The following is an 18129-nucleotide window of genomic DNA, read 5'->3' on the forward strand; positions in this document are numbered from 1 at the left end:
TTAGGTACTGGATAGTCATACCGTACGTATCGATATCGAAAAGCAGATATTCGGTTTTGGTACTGGCTCAATACCTAATATAAGAAAACTGTATTGTTGGTACTGGCTCCGTACTAAGGTTAGATACTGGATAGTCATACCGTACCTGTACTGGAGCATTACTGAAAAATGTTTGTCGTTTTCGGTATTGAGCCAATATTAAAAAAGTTGTATTATTGATACTGGCTCTGTTCGTAGAATCAGTACTGGATATCCAAGTAAGAATCATATACAATCTAGATAGAGGATATTGTGCCAGTACCGAAAAACAAACGATATCAATGTCCTTTATGGGAAAACGGAAGAGGTCACTAATGCGAAAACTAGATAGCTCAGTGGTAAGAATGCCTGACAAGTGGAAGACTCGAATTCGATTCCAGCCGTCGTCACGAAGATTTTTTCCTCATATGACTATTAAAAATAGACATGTATAGGTACAAACGAGAGTAGTACAGTTTTCTTATATTAGGTATTGAGCCAGTACCAAAACGGGATATCTGCTTTTCGATATCGATACGTACGGTATGACTATCCAGTACCTAACTTTAGTACGGAGCTAATACCAATAATACAGTTTTCTTATATTAAGCGCAGTATTGAGCCAGTACCAAAACCGGATATCTGCTTTTCGATATCGACTCAGTATCGGGCCATTTTTCCGTACTGACGAATCGTATACGATTCCTATTTGGGAATTTACCAAGAAAATCCTGTCTATGGTCTAATCTTTCTTTTCGTATTATACAGTTGTGATATTAACAATTGTACAAATAATAAAAATTATTAGGAATCGATATTGGCCCAGTACTGGGAATAGATACTTCCCCAATGCTAGAAATCAATACTTTTTTTATACTGGTACAGTATTGATTTTCAGTACTGTGACAGTACTGTTTTCCGATACTGGCTCTTTTCTATCATCCCAGTATCACATCAATACTAAACCCGCACTGGCATCTGGTACTATGCCAGTAACGTTTACTATAAATCGGTACTTTGATGCCAGTAGTAAATTCCTACTTAGGATCTCATTGTGCAATCTACAAAATTCTATGAATAATATCTTGTTTCTTGCTACAACAACTCAGACTAAATTCTGGTTAAGATAAAAAGAAAACAGAAAACAAAAGTAAAACAGAAAAAAAATTAGGATACCGCTTATCGCGCATACGGGAGACAATTCATCGTCATACGTTTGTATTATACTCTCGATGCTGTGAATCGTGTTTGAATCAATAAAATCATTATTGAGAGCCGTTACTATTACATCCATTATTTGCCGGTAAATTATATCGAAGCGCTTCGAGAAAACGTATACCGCTCCTCCGGTAATAGTCGAACGTACTGCAACAAAAAATCTCACTCGCCGTTTATTCGTTCGTTCCGCAAGGCGTGTTTTTGCGTAACATCGATTTTCGCCAAACTCTCTCAATTTTCTGCGGATTACTCTCAACATGTTTACAAAGATTGGATTACCACTGATTTTGTTTCTTATCTCCGTCCCAGCTACAGCTTATTGTCATATTCGAGGTGACTTGCAGAAATAACCTTCATAGACATCGATCGCGATGTGCAAAACATTTTTCATCAGTCAGCGCAAATGTGAAAGAGGAATGTGCCTTTCACGAGGAGAAGCAAACATTGTCGGCATGCGCGGTCGTGTTACGATTTAAGCAATTGCATAAAAGTAACGTAATGTTATTCGCTAAATCTCAGTAGTTGATTCAAATTTACCTGGAAGGCTAATCGTTTTGGCACTGATTACTAAGAGTTGACTGTTACAAGTGAAATGTATTCATTGTGAGATAAAAATTTATTAGCTAATATTAAAATTGCACATTAGTATTAATAACTAAGAAAATAATAGCTTTTTTAAAGGAAAGTAGTAGCTTTTTTAAAGGAAGGTTCTAATTCAGCCTAGGTGAGAAATAGGTTTGCATGATTCTTTTACAAAAAATGGATAAAAATATCAATGTATAGAAGTTTAATTATTACTATTTATTATCGCTTGAGATATATAACAAAATTATTATAACAAAATTATTTAAACAAAATTATAACAAAATTATTATAACAAAATTATATAACAAAATTATTTAAAAAAGGATTAAAATTTTACCCTGTTTTTGTGTTGAGCATAATGTTGCCAAACGTTCCTAGCTGGTGAATATTACAACTCATAATAATCTGAAACAAATGGGACAAGAAAATTTGAAAACTTTATTAAATATGCTGGGATGGGGGGAGAATGGATCTAAATTCTCTTTAAAAGTCTTAAAATTAGTATTTTTCCTATAACATTAAATTAAAAAGGAAAAGAGAAAAAATGAGCATGGAAGTGTTGTCATTTTGTTAAGTTTCAATTTTCCGCATATAATAAAGATTCATAATAAATTTAAGTTATAATTAGTAAGTTATAGTTTTTGAATTTTCTTATCACGTTTATTTCAGATTATTGTATGAGTTGTAATATTTAATTAGTAAGTTATAGTATAGTAAGTTATAGTTTTTGAATTTTCTTATCACGTTTATTTCAGATTATTGTATGAGTTGTAATATTTAATTAGTAAGTTATAGTATAGTAAGTTATAGTTTTTGAATTTTCTTATCACGTTTATTTCAGATTATTGTATGAGTTGTAATATTTAATTAGTAAGTTATAGTATAGTAAGTTATAGTTTTTGAATTTTCTTATCACGTTTATTTCAGATTATTGTATGAGTTGTAATATTTACCGGTTAAAGGCGTCCAGCAACATATCGCACTCAATACAAAAAATACATGAACAAAATTTCAATTTCTTTTTTAAACAATTTTTTTATATTTAGAACAATGATAAATAATATAGGTAAAATCGTATATTTATATCTTTATTTATTTCTTCGAAAAAAAATAATAAAAATATTTTATTCTTCGGTTATCTAAACCAGAATATTTATTTAAATATTTTATCGTATACATATATAAACAAAAGTTTGTATAATTGTTCTAAAACTGTTTCAACCCTTCTTTCGATACATTTTGTAACACATTCAATGGTCCATTTAAAAAAACTCAACTTCTGGGAATTAATAAAAAAAACAAGTTCTTCCATTTGATCATGGAATGCGTTCCATATATATAACGCATCGAAAAAAATATTCAAATCGTTTTGAAACCTAATTTACTTGACAATTATAATTGCATGATGGATTTATCTAAATATTATTTGTTTCTGGTTACGAATATTTATGTCGCTGTAACACTTAAATTTAAAAAGCTAATATATCGAGCTTCGGTAGTAACGACATTAATTGTTCTTATTTCAACGAAACATTTTAACTGCTATGACTCAATATCTTAACTCCTTATGTCTGCTAATTCATTTTATATATGTAAACACATCTAATATTAATATCAGTAACAAAGATACATTAGCGAAATGTAAATCTGCCGCGGTAACTGGAAAAAATTATAATTTTAGAATTTTAATCATGAAATCTTCATCTGGGTTTCACCGTTACTTCTCGTTTAACAACAAGTCTAAAAGAGAGTTACAGTCGCAGACGAGCTGTTGAATAACTTCATTGTCCAATATTATCCGCGAACTAATAGCGAATCGCTTAAACATGTTTTTTTAGCGTAGTTCTAATAATTCAATGTTGTAGCTACCTGGCTGTCTAGCGAAACATCTCTATTAGATCGCGCTTTAATTACATGCAGCCCAGTGAATATGTAGACTGCATACGTGTGAAACCTAGACTTGTCCATCAGAATTTATTGAATACACGTGTATGGATTGCTGTGACTACTACCCGTAATTCAAATTTCAATGAAATGAAACTCCGTAATACAGGAAGTTTGTGCTTGTAGAATTATATCACGCATAATATATCAGAGAAATATTCACTATAGAGGAGAAAAAATATTGTGCCACCGTACATTGAAGACTTTGAAAAAAATTAGAAATGCGGGATTTACATTGAAAAAGCAACATCAAGCAATAACAAACATCATTTTCTTGTGACTTTCTTAAAAAGTCAGATTAAGACGTTAATAATAATAATAAATATTGAAAGAATAGAAAAAATTTAATATATACACAGAAAAAGAAGAGCTAATAAACAAAATAAATAAAACTGAATAAATAAACTGTAATAATAATGTAGTATGTAACATAAAACTAAACAGTAAGACATTATAAAAGAATGCTAAAATAAATGAAAAAATTAAAAAATATTAATAACGTAGAGGCGATCGTCAAAACAATTATGTCAAGTAAGCACTAACATAATCGCATTATCGTTTTTTCGTATTTTTTTTAACATATAGACCTTAAATATGTATAGCTTTGTTTTTTTATATTTAGCAATGCCCAAATTTATTTTTATATACGTACTTTTATTGTGTAAAAATATTTATAATTTTGTACAACTAATACAACGGAAACTTTGCAGAAAAAGTCTGTATCTCTTTGGCAAAGTATAGTATCCTGTTAAAAGGATGCTGGATCGATATAATGTAGTTTTGGAGTTTGCATTGTGTTTTTATTTAGTTGCAGATGTTGTACAAAGTGATGTTCACAGAGTGAAAGTACAAATGCATTGCATATGCATCACATATTGTATAAAAAAACTAAAATAATTTTTTATTTACAGAAATTTTTTTATTTTGGATCAATATTCGGTATGTTAAACGTAAAAATTAAATGTAAAGTAATAGTGTTTAAAACATATTCTTTTAGAATAAATATTCGATATTGCAGTAAATTGAAAGAAAAAGGAGGAGAGGGAGCGGACAGGAGTAAGAATAGGGTATCTGTCTATCGATAGGAAAAATGTCAGAGGATGAGAATGCGAATTACCACATAGATCGAATACTTCCCCTATTTGTGATTGCTTCCTGTGCCAAAATTGTTCGCCCGACATTTAGATTCCCCGCGGTCGACGCGGTCCAATATGTACCGAAAACAAATGTAATTCTGTTTGTGAAGTACATAGAGCTAGGCACACTTCAAATCAGTTCCTTCATGGCAAACCTAATTCAGAAAAACACTTTATTTCGATATTGCTTTCTTCAAGGGGCTCGACTATCTTGAGTAATTACATCTACATATGCACAATTAGCTCGAGGGTGAAACCCTTTCAACATTGAAACCCTTGCTACCCGATGCTGTCACGCTGACATGAGAACGATACATGTCAACGAATAATAATGCACCGTTCTCTATCCCATTTCTCTATCCAAGCATTTGTGATATCGAAGGATGTGATAATAATGACAATTAACGGAGCTGATTATTCATGGCCGTCAATCCATTACTCCTATGCTCATTCGAACGTAACGTGCTCCTACAGTAACGAAACTTCACGAAGTGAATAATAAATCAGCTCGAGAGACGTTACGCACCATGATAACTCGATTACTTGATCGATGATTTTAATGTTCCGACAGTGTTTCGCTCAACCGCGCCTCACCAACTTCATTCGTTAATTGGGTCACGATATTCTGTACAATAGTTACTTCCATGACAGTTTCCTCGCAGTTCAATTTGCACCGTACAAATTTCAAAATAACCGCAATACTTATCGTGACTAACATTGCTTTTTTCACGGGAAATTGTTAAAAGATCTCCACGTTAATCCGAGAAACCATAAATCAAAAACATGATGTCTCGCGCGAGACCGTGAACGAAAGTGACTACCGTTCTCCTTTTATTTATCAGGACGAAGGATGGAAGCTTGACCGTACAAATTACTACCAGGAGGGATGGCTGGCTACCGGCAACGCCCGCGGCTTGGTAGGAGTGACTTTTACCACGTCGCATTGTCGTACACGAGCCACGGAACTTCCACTTAGGGCGAATTACAACCTACGAGGGCACCGCAGTGAAGTAAGTATCGCCTTTCCTTTCACTTCTCGCCGTCGGCATCGGATCATTCGGAACATTTCAACAAAACGGATATTTAATTTCTTCTCCTTCTTGGGTTTTCCTTTACTAAGAGTTTCGATATTGCTTGCTACAGAGCGAATAGTCACGGTTTTAATCTTTCATAGGTTTTTGGGAAATGCGTATATTCCGATCTTTTGTACTTTTTAAGAAGAATTAAATTTTTCTTTGTTTCCAAGACGACGGTTACTATTGGAAACTAATTGGAAACAAAACAAAAAAATGATTCCTGTTGTCTATCATTTTCTGTGTTTTATAATCTGGCTTACAATGTCAGAATAGCGATTTATAACGCCGCTATATGAACATACATATGGAACATGTATACTGTCAATTAAGGCAAAGAGGCAATATACCAATTCTTTATGAGAAAAAAGTTACGACACTTCGGACACTATGGAGCATTCGGTCCGACTCGTTATCATTCGACTTATACTGATTTGTTTGCATCATAGACTTATAGAGATAGGTTGCGGGGTATTCTTATTAGGTAGTTGAAGCCAAAAGTAAAAGACAAAGATGTTAAGTAAGATGTTTTCTCTATCATATAGTAATGTAGGAATAGGAGACAAGAAAAGAAGCAGGAAGAAGCGAAGTACGGGAAATAAATGTGAAACATAGTGAAACAGAGGACACATCGACAATATGATCGCTTCTCCTCCTGCGTTCTTCTTACTAACTAGATAATTAGATAAGAAAAACATTTTATTCTCTATTGTCTTCTCTTAATGTTCACGCCAGCCCTTAAATCGGAATGAGTAGTCTAACTCTATAAAATGATTTGTACATTTTACAGTATATTTACAGTATATTTTGACACCTTACAATACATTGATATAGTACATACCTTTAAAAAATACTATTTAAGTTTATTACAAACGTCACAGTTTTAGTGCGAGCTAGTATTCAAGAGTATGAAGTAAAATTTTACCGTCGCTAAAATGCCGTAATATTTTCCTTACCGTTAGTTAAACCTTTTCCTTGTAGAATGCTGCCTTGAGATATTCGTAAGTCGATGATTGATATATTAAATGATTTTTATAAATCTGTTTATTTTCGAAAACCTCCTATACTAATACAGTAAGTTAGAGTAAAACAAATACTTTCTTTTACTCTAACTTATTGCAGTGTGCATTAGTTGCGAAGTTCTTCGAATACAAATAAATCTGATATTGTCGATGTATTCGTTGAATATTTTGTTGGCATTGATTTGATTTCACGGTTTCCAAAATAGAATTTTCCCACGTGAAAAATATCTACGGCTACTTTATAATATCGCGAGAGGTTATCGTATAGTAACAGCTGGTGTATACATTTTATCTGTTCGATGCTAGTCGCGGTAAGAAATTGAACGGTTGCGCGACGCAGATAGGAGTCCATGATGATGTATTGAATCGTTAGAGGAAGATGAGCGTTAGTAATAGGTATGTTATCGTGACGTTGATAGTACATTATATCTAGATTGTACAAATCAGATTACCGAATTATCTCAACTAAGATATTAGTGTCAATTTGCAAACATCACTGTCAGAATATTGTTTGACAAACAATCGTATATACATTCTATCAAATAAATGCAGGGAATTGTTCATTTCAAAAGCCCGCGTAAAAGATATAAAAACAAATTTTTTGCTGTAAGTTGGTACCAATGTATCTAATTGTCATGTAGAGTTTTGGCGCCATCTGTTAACCAATTTACAGCTGTTGGTTTTGTTAGTCGACCTCATACTCTGCGATTTTTAAAATGAGTAAAAATATTGAACAGTTGCCTAAAATTTTGTGTTGTCAACAAAATTTCTTGTACTGAGTCGTTGAAAATGTTGGAGAAGGCCTACAGTGAGTCAGTTTTATCGAAAACACAAACACGAATGGTACAAAGTATTCAAGGAAGGCCGAGAAGTGGTTGAAGACTTGCCTCGTTCCGATCGACCTTTAAGTCTGATCTACAATATGCTCTTTGCTTTTTGCTTCTTTCTCTTTATCTCTTTCTGACTCAAACCTTAAGCTTTAAGCCAGAAAAAGGCAGAAGACAAGAAACAAAATGCAAAGAGCATATTGTAGATCAGGCTTTAACGTCTTCGAAAACATCGACAAAGGGACAAACAGTCAACAAACAATATTATCTGGGCGTTATGAGGCGTTTGAGAGAGAATATTCGCCGAAAAAGGCCAAATTTGTGGAAGAACAATTATTGGATTTTGCACCACAATAATGCGCCGTCTCACATATCGACCCTTGTTCGCGAAGTTTTGACTAAAAAATCAACGAATATCATCGACCAAGTATCGCCAGATATAGCCCTGTGTGACTTTTTCCTGTTCTCCAAACTCAAATTCCACTTCGTGGAAGACGTTTTGAGTTCATTGAAACCATAAAATAAAATTCGCAGAAGAGGAGTTGCAGGCTATACCGGAAAGTGCTTATAAGAAGTGTATCGACGACTAGATTATTCGTTGGCATAAGTGTATCGCATCAAATGGGGCCTATTTTGAAGGCGACAAAATAAATTTGGATGATTAAATCAATATTTTATGTTTTATTGAACAATTCCCGGTATTTATTCGACAGTATGTATTGTTTACGAAATTATAAAATAGAAGAAATAATAAGAGCCAAACACTGGTTTTTGTATGTAATATTATTTACAAAACATATATTTTTTAATGTAATAAATGTTATGCGCATAATATTTAATAATATAGTATATTGAATAATATAGTATATTGAATAATATAACATACTAATAATGTAATTTGCAATATGTGCATTGCACTAATTAGAGCGCGCGATGCGGCAGGCGGGACATACGATTCGCCGCAGCCGGCAAAGGAAATGGACAATTGCTTGCGGGCCTATTTCATTTGCTAGCTGCTACCATCGGCCCATCTCTCTGGCCTATGAAATAGGTCCGCGAACAATCGTCCATTTTCTTCGCCGGCCACGGCCATATGTCTCTCCTGCCGCATCACACGCTCTGATTAGCCCATCTACTTTATTTAATAACTCGAAATTTTATGTGGTTGTTTAAAAAAGGATACTGATTTCATTATTCACCCCGACCTATTATAGCTATATACTCGTATTAACTCTGGTACGACAGTACCAGATATATTAACTCTGATCTGACGGTACAAGTCAAACATCTTGTATATGACTTGTCACAATTCATACAATTGATCTTATAAACCACATTACTGTACATCAATCTTGGCAGAGGATCTTTGTGTACCCTAATAAATTAATTAAGCTTAACAAGATTTTTATAAGCTGATCTAAATGTTTTTGAATCAAATGAAAATTTGAAACGGTCAGAAATAGAACCTAAATAAGGGATGGTGAAAAAGGAAGATTTAATTTCAGAATGACAATCACTAGAACCAACCGAATTCTGAGAAGTTTTTTAAAAAGAAAAGGAAGACAACATTTAATTTTCCTAAGCAATAAATCTAACGGATAGCCGTTGTTAATCAATATGTTAATGACCAATCTTATGTTCTTCTCGTGATGTTTAGGATGACTCAAAAAAGGCTTTGTGTAGCAAGATAAAACTTATGCCAGTTTTTTTTATATAAAGAGTGAAACGAGTAAAAATTAAAAAATCTTCCTGAAAAAGTAGGTTTATGGAACCAGTCAAACTCTAAATACATCAGATAGTCTAATTGACGAGTCCAACAGATTAAGGCCACCATTAGAAAATCTCTCAACAGTGAATTGCAATCTCTAGTGGAAATAAATAAAAATATATAAAATAACTTCAATAAAATCAGGAGGAGAAACTAAGCAAATGTCATCAACGTGTCTAATAAAAAAGGAATAAATATTGGAATTTTGTTAAGAGCCTTGCTTTCTAAGTCATGTAAAAAATATCAGCTATAATGGGAGATAAATAAGATCTCATAGGACTGCCAAAAGTTTTAAATATTATGTCATTAAATTTATAAAACGTTGAATTTCAAATAAACGAGACAACAGTAATGACAGCAGTAATAATCTCTTTGTGTGTATTTGGTGTGTTCACTTTTTTGGTCTTATCCGAAAAAATTTTTCAAATTTTTTTATTTAGATTAAACTTTTAATTGTTTGGACGACTACTTTTCCATCTGCGTTTGTGGTCCATCGTTTACCTAAACGTTGCTGGCCACTGTTTTCATGTCCATGAAAAGAGGATTTATACTTCTGTTTCAATGCGAGTTCGACTTGTATTTTTTAATTGCGTTTTGCGGTGCTTTACTTTAATTTTTTGGTCTTCTGCAACAGTTGACACTTACTTTTATCTATTTCATTTTCTGAAGAGGACCCAAATCGGGTCGAACCGTAATATTTGTATTTCATTACATTAAAATATATTAATTACAACCGTACCTGGTTCTTATATGCTCTTTCCTTCTCCATTATTTTTATTATATTTAATACATTAGAGCCATTTTCAACTTTTTATTTAAAATATATTCATCATAATTTTAGAAAAGCTCATTATCATGTACTAAAGAAGAATATATTTTCTTTAGAGAGATATTATAAGATTATTATATACACATTATATATAGACAAGAATATTATAAAACTTTATATATATATATATATATATATATATATATATATATATATATAAGAAAAGCTTATATATATATATATATATATATCTTATATATATATATATAAGATATATATATATATAAGAAAAGCTGATTTAACTCTACATAGTAAGTAACTTAAAGTTTTGTTTTAATTCAATACTCTTAATTGAAATGTTAAACTTGCTAGAATTGAGAATGTATTTTGAATAAATTTGATGCTTATGATGAAATTATGATAGATTTGCGGACATATAAATTCATGAAATCCTCGAGACAAATAACACTTCAATGTAATATGTATTTTTCTACTACTACTGTATATGTGCTTCTATAAAAATTGTAGGTAGATAGAATTTTGTTGCGCTCTTGAGCAGTGATGAGCAATTATAAATGTGTTAATCACGTTGCATTGCAAACAGTTTGCGTTATTTGCAAACTGTTTTGCAAATGTATTGAATTGTTTTCTAGTTGAGGGAAATAAAATTTCTAGTTCTTATTATTTTTTTTGTAATTACAACTAAATTCACAGTTCTAAGTATCAGAGAATTTGTTTCTTTCAATGGAAACGCATTTGGTTCGTTTATTGTCAAGTTAATCCAAGCAAACCTTTTCTTCATCTAGCTTTAAAATAATGCATAATATATAGGAAAAATGTATTCAGTATCAAGACTTTTTTCACACAGATTTTAAAAGGACTGAAAAAGATTACTACTTTTCAGATAAAATTATTTTTGCGCGCGCGCGTACAATTTCTTTGCTCTCTAAATTTTCCCATACTTTCTTCCTACATTGTAAATAATTCCATATAATATAGACATTTTTTCCACATTATAAGCACATTCTAGCTAGGCAAGATTATTATGATACTACTTCGGTTAATGAATATTTATATTTTCGAGAAAAATTGTCCGCGTGCTATAATAATATTTCGATAACAATTATTGAATCTTTCTGCCTTATTCTGGGCCTTCTTTAACGAAACATATAAAATCAAATGTAATAAAGCGCAAGTAAACAATAAAGGTCAAATGATAATTGTTGAATGTACAAAATGTTTTATGGAATCCGTAAAAGTGATGAAATAAACCGTTTATTGTGAGCGGAGTGGCCATAATGATGCAAGCAATCTATTAAGTTACATTTTTCACTAATTTATATTCGATTAACGTCATTGATACATACTGCTGACTCGAATTTTTTAAGGAATTGTCGATGTGTGTGGTTATAATTATAAAGTTCGTTAATATTCTCGATGTAGCCGCGAGCAGCGATTTAATAGTTTCACAACATTGCATAACGCGTTACTGCGAATATACATACAATAGGCCGAAACTTCATATAATCTCTGTATCGATAGTAAATGGCTGTGTACAAACCAGGAGTCCTTTGTGGCTCTTAATCGATATTAAGCCATGACTCGCTTTTAACAAACTATAGCCGCTTTTGAATTTACGTTGCATGATTTTACGAGCGACATCTATATGCCTGCCCGAGTCTTAGCAGATTACTATCGCTAGCTTCTTCAATATTAATATCACCGTCTTAAAATCTCGGGAGTTCCACCCTCTGAGTTTACATCCGCCTTCCTTCCGCGCGTTATTACGCCTGTTTCGTTCGCCCTTTTATCAGCTCGTGTAACGTGAGTTTATCCCTTCCTCCTTCCGCACTCACTTAAAGGACACAGCTCGTACAATAGAATGCATTAATAGCGTCAGTCTGCCGCGAATCCACGAAAGACACGTTTTGCTCGAGTATTCAAGGATGACACGTACCTGTATGCTTTATATATGGAACTGATTAGCGTCAGCAGCGAGTTAAATTGAGATCTTCGAGTAATGTTTGTGGTCTTTCCTACCGTAATCGACAAAAGACTTTTCTTATCTTCGACAATTTTTCGCACTGATGTACGGATTCACCGATGTATAATTGCGTCGTATACTTACGTGAGAGATACAAATATAGTACTTACGACCGTGGAACTCACCTTTTTCCCTTATCTCTTATTAGTTCGTGGAATAACATTTGGAAAAGTGATAGAAGAAATTTGTTTGTATATAAGTTGTGAATATATGTACTTCACCTTCGACGAGATAAACAGCGTTGATATGTTCCCGCGAGGAATATGGGGACATAAAGGAAATATTTCTCTCGACGATGGAAATCTAATAAGACCGTTAACTATTTCCGTATAAGTTTTATTATTAGCTATGTTGTCAGTTTTTATTGATCGGAAAAACTATAATGTTATCATCGATAAATATTATGGAAAAAAGAAAAGAGTGGGAGAGATAGAGTTTCTAAGAACGTATAAATGAGTATTTTGATTTATATATAAAATAACAGTCCCAATTTTTTTGGGAATAAACTTGGTTTATTAATGTGTTAAAAAAGTACGTATAACACGCAGAAAAAATATTGTAAAAAATTACGTTAAAATTAAATATTCATTTTTACAATGTTTTTTACAAAACTAAATTACAATGAAATTATAATGTATAAAATACTATAAAAATTGTAAATTTAGCAATCCCCTTCGCAATACACAATGTAAAAAATATTCAGTAATTACAATAATTGCATAGTAAAGAGTCAAACATATATAAATATTATTAATATTTAAGGGAATGCCAAAGTAAATGACGAGTTCCAAAAATTTCTATAACAAAGAGACGTTCGTCAAAATGTCATATCAAATAAACACTAACACAAGCACGTTACTCTTTCTTTTACATATAGATCTTGTATCAAGCGACACGGTAGTGTCGCGAAGCCAAGTACAAGAGCAACGGGCTCGCGGTCGACCGTGTATACTTACGCGACGACTTCAGTTGAACACAGGCACGATTCCTCGTTTGACTATAACGGCTGAACGGATGAGATTCTGGATGGGCTTAATTGATTTCTTGGGTTTACATTACTTAATAAAACTGTCTTTACTTTTGCTCTACAAGCTGAGATATTTTAACTCAAAGTCCGAAATCGTAAATTTATGCGTGAGAAACGTCGTCGTCGTCTCCTCATTATGAAAACCTCAGTTGACTCTGCTAGAGGCGCTACGGTTGAGATTAGCCTAGAGATCCTGTAATAAGAGATCGGACGCCATATGTCAACGTTTTGATTGGCTGCGCCATGTTTGGGACACGCTTCCCAAACATTAGCTGAATGACAACACAAGCAGTGGTCTGTTCTTTTCAGTTGCACTGGCTGCACTGGCTTCACTGTTGAACTGGTACAATAAGTTAAAGTGAGATAAGTATATTTCCGGTTTGAACCTAAACATGGCGAATCTAGTATCTACAGACGACGGTGTCCGATCTTTTATTAAAGGATCTTTAGATCAATCTGGCTAACCGATATGAGAGAGAGAGAGAGAGAGAGAGAAACAGGGAGATAGAGAGAGATCCGTACTCTCAAAGAAAGCGTTCCATAAGAATAAGTAAATGAATGATAATATAGCAACAATAACATTAGTTAGTGTTCATATTATTGCTACAACAGTGTTATTTGTGAAAAGGACATAGCTTAATATAATTGTACCGTAAATTCGACTATAATATATTTTAGTAATAAAATTTATATTATTTTGCAACCAAACATAATAGCGATTTTGACTCTATTCATAATTTGCTAACTAGGCTAAGCGTCGGAATTAAATAAAATTAAGTTGCCGCTTCGTTAATAAATGTTTCATTTTGCAACCAAATAATAATTATAAATATTTCTTTAATATATTGTTGTATGATTACGATTATTAATAGTTATACAAAAAGGAGTGACATCTGTACAAAAATTACCTTTTTTAAAAAAGGTTAGCGCGTTAGCATTAATTGTCTTTACAAAAAAAAAATCGTTATAAATTATAACAAAAGTGTGTGTTCAGCTAAAAGATATTTAAAAAAATATTATTAAAACAACCTTATTCAGATCAATTGTATTCTCGTAAATACTCTATTGAAAAATACAAGACAATTTTATACTCTCTACAAAAGTAATGATATCAAGAGGTTTACACCAAGTACGAATGATTAATCATTTCAGTTTTTACTTTTATAAACATATGTAGTTTTGACTATATAATATATTTATAAATTAAATATATTATTAATATATTAGTAATATATTATTAAATAAAAAATAAAATAATTAGAGAGATACAATAATATTATAAAAAATTATAATAACTTACAATAATGTTAAAAAAATTATAATAACTTTTTATACTTTTTTTAAAAAAGTAATTTTGTTTTAAATATATACTGTTCTGTTTTTACATATTTAATGGGCAGTATGACCACGCATATATAGAAATCTTTTTGCAAACTTTTTATTTATAACGATACAATAATATTCTTTGAAATTTTTTTAATAACAAACACACGTTTAGAATATACAAGCAGGAGAACTTTTGTATTAGATAAATATTTACTCTAACTAATATCTCGAAATATCAATTTTGAAATATTGTATTATTTTCGTTTATATGGAACGATATCCATTTCTTGTTCACATATATTCTTAGTGTAAGAACATTATTTTAATATTGCGCAACCAATATGAGGTAAACTTTGTATGAAGAAAGTCAGTATTTTGTGAAGTTTTCAAGTATAATACCCCTTAAGAAAAAAATTTGGAATAATCACTGGTTTTATCAACTCTTTAAATTTATAAAACTGTTAGTAAGTTACGCTACATATGTCATTATTTTATATACATAAAGGAATGTAAACGTGGACACATTATTAATATAAAATTCAGTATTGTATGATTTATTATAGAGGCGCGAAATATTTATTGACACATAATTAGGACTTATGCATAAACGTATTATTTTTGTAATTGTTTTTCCTTTAATTTTAAAATCAATCAATTTAAAATCTAATAATTTTATTTTAAAATTATAATATTTGTGTGTTTGTTTGTGTTATATTGATGTTTTTTTTAATGTTCAATAGATAAATTTCTATAAATGAATGACAGTTCAGTACTCTAACTTCAAATAATCCATAAATATTATTTTATACCAAAAAAATTAATTGTAAATTTCAATTGTCCTAAGTAACAGAATGACTTTAAATAACGTTATGTAACGTAATAAATTATACATAACATATGTCTAATATGCATTAGTACATTATTATGTTTACTTGAGGTAGAATTATTGCAGCAGTCAGTATAGCATCATTTGACTCTAACAATGGAGGCGTTGTAAAGTAGAGATTAATCGAAGAAATCTCATTAAAAATGTAAGAGATACGCAAGGCGTAAGAGTAGAATCTGTTGTCATTTCGTAGGGAATAAATTTCTTTGTCCGGTTCACGTTAATATTATTAATTGATGGTCGATAATCGTCGTTCTATCTATACTAGCATGTACAATAGTATACTTGGAGAGGAGCTACGAAAAGTCCCAAGTTAGCGTGGTGGTAAATTGTCCAACGGTATTTAAACTGTCGTTAATTAAATTGAGATCAGACCTCGCCATCGTGCCTGACGCGCGTACGATAGCGGCACGCGTGTACACGTGCGCGCTCGTGCGCGCGTTATCGGCTCGCGTGTCCCTCGGCGTGTTCATCTGTTAACTTTTCCGAACCCCTCGCGCAACCTTTCGCCTCGTTTAACGGACCTCAGTCAATAAGTCAATGTAGGACTGACACGCAGGCACAAGGCGGTCGTCGTGCGCTGAGACGTAGGCACCATAAAGTGCATACGAAGAAAACGATCCTGACAACGGAAAGCAGGTCAAATGACGGCATCGCAGGGTAGAAACGAAGCTTATACATTTCGTCATGTCGCTAATCTATAATGCATACACGTCTAAATTATGCACTCGCGCCAGAAAGGTCGAAGTTGCTGATGCTCGAGCAGTATAAAGAGAGCTGTCGAAGCACGAAGAGACGCAAAGTCTATCGCCATTATTAATAGTTATAAAACAAAACAGATCGTGTTGTTACAACTATAGAAATTTTACGAGACTTCAATGGCGGAATTTCTGCGCGGGGTTGTTCGCAGACGATCGACCTGACCTGGCTGTCGACCGTGCGACGTGTGCGATATTATAAAATTTCATCTTATTTCTATCACTTGCTTGTACATACACACACGCACACGCACACGAACATACACGCGCGCGCGCACGCGGCTTCACGAAGGAAAACTTTAATGGAAGCTTGGAATTTTGCGTTTACTTCGGTCTACATTTCAGAGTTTAAGGATAGCGGCCGTGGTATCGATCTGGTATGCAGTGCTGTTTTAAGACAGTGGCTCTCAACTCTGTCTTCGCGATCGCTTTCGTTCTTCGAGATATCATTTTGTGCAACATTACTTTGTTTATCTCTTGCACTTTGATATATATATATATATATATATATATATATATATATATATATATATATATATATATATATATATATATATATATATATATATATATATATATATATATATATATATATATATATATATATATATATATATATATACAGGGTGTCCGGTAACTGATTGAGCAACCACCATGTACAGGTAGAACGGGTCAAAATAATTATAAAAGTTATACCATTTTGAAATTTTCTCAATATTTATTCCATAATTAATTAAAATGTATAAACGAATGAGCTCACGAGAAGCGGTAGGACAGCCTCTGTGTGTAAAAGAAATGACACCTCTTAGCAATGATGAGTAAACAGCTGATTTCGAGGCAGAGTAACGTATACGTGTCGTTTGTTACTCCACCTCGAAATCAGCTGTTTACTCATCGTTGCTAAGAGGTAAGCCATTTCTTTTACATACAGAGTCTGTCGCTTCTCGTGAGCTCATTTGTTTATACATTTTAATTAATTACGGAATAAATATTGAGAAAATTTTAAAATGGTAACTTTTATGATTATTTTGATCCGTTCTACCATTACACGGTGGTTGCTCGATCAGTTACCGGACACCTTATATATATTTTATATACAGGACATCTCAGACTTCCATGATGACTTTTGTGAAAACGTGGAACGAATTAAGGTGAGCAAGAAAGTCCTATGCCGTTTTGCGATATTCGCAATATCACAAAATCGATATATTAGTTAAAAAAGATTGGTGAATGATCACGCGCGATATGGTAGATGAACTGCAGTGGTGCCGTCTGCCGTTGTATACTTATACATTAAGTCAAACTGAACAAAAAAGTCCTCTACCATTTTGTAAATGACCACATAGATTTTTAAATATTAAAGAAAATTGTTATATGCATGATTATATACCATAATACACAAATTTTCTTTAATTAATATCTAAAAATCTATGTAGTCATTTACAAAATGGTAGAGCACTTTTTGTTCAGTTTGACTTAATGTATAAGTATACAACGGCAGACGGCGCCACTGTAGCTCATCTATTATATTGTGCGTGATCATTTACCAATCTTTTTTAATTAATATCTCGACTATTATTGCGAATATCGCAAAACGACACATGACTTTCTTGCTTACCTCAATCCGTTCTATGTTCTCACAAAGGTCATCATGCAGGTTTGAGATACCCTATATATATATATATATATATATATATATATATATATATATATATATATATATATATA

General features: G+C 32.3%; 1 protein-coding gene across 1 annotated transcript in view; it reads left to right on the plus strand.

The window, feature by feature from the left end:
• Positions 1 to 18129, plus strand: part of LOC116844001 (tubby-related protein 4) — a 131604-nt gene that overhangs the window by 21442 nt on the left and 92033 nt on the right. Inside the window, exon 2 of the mRNA XM_032815036.1 lies at positions 5744 to 5911. Coding sequence (XP_032670927.1) covers positions 5744 to 5911 — 168 coding nt within the window. The remainder of the gene's footprint in view (positions 1 to 5743; positions 5912 to 18129) is intronic.

Source organism: Odontomachus brunneus, unplaced genomic scaffold (genome assembly GCF_010583005.1).
Source record: "Odontomachus brunneus isolate Ranch 3 - 2012 unplaced genomic scaffold, Obru_v1 Obru_scaffold_038, whole genome shotgun sequence".
Classification (NCBI taxonomy): Eukaryota; Metazoa; Arthropoda; class Insecta; order Hymenoptera; family Formicidae; genus Odontomachus; species Odontomachus brunneus.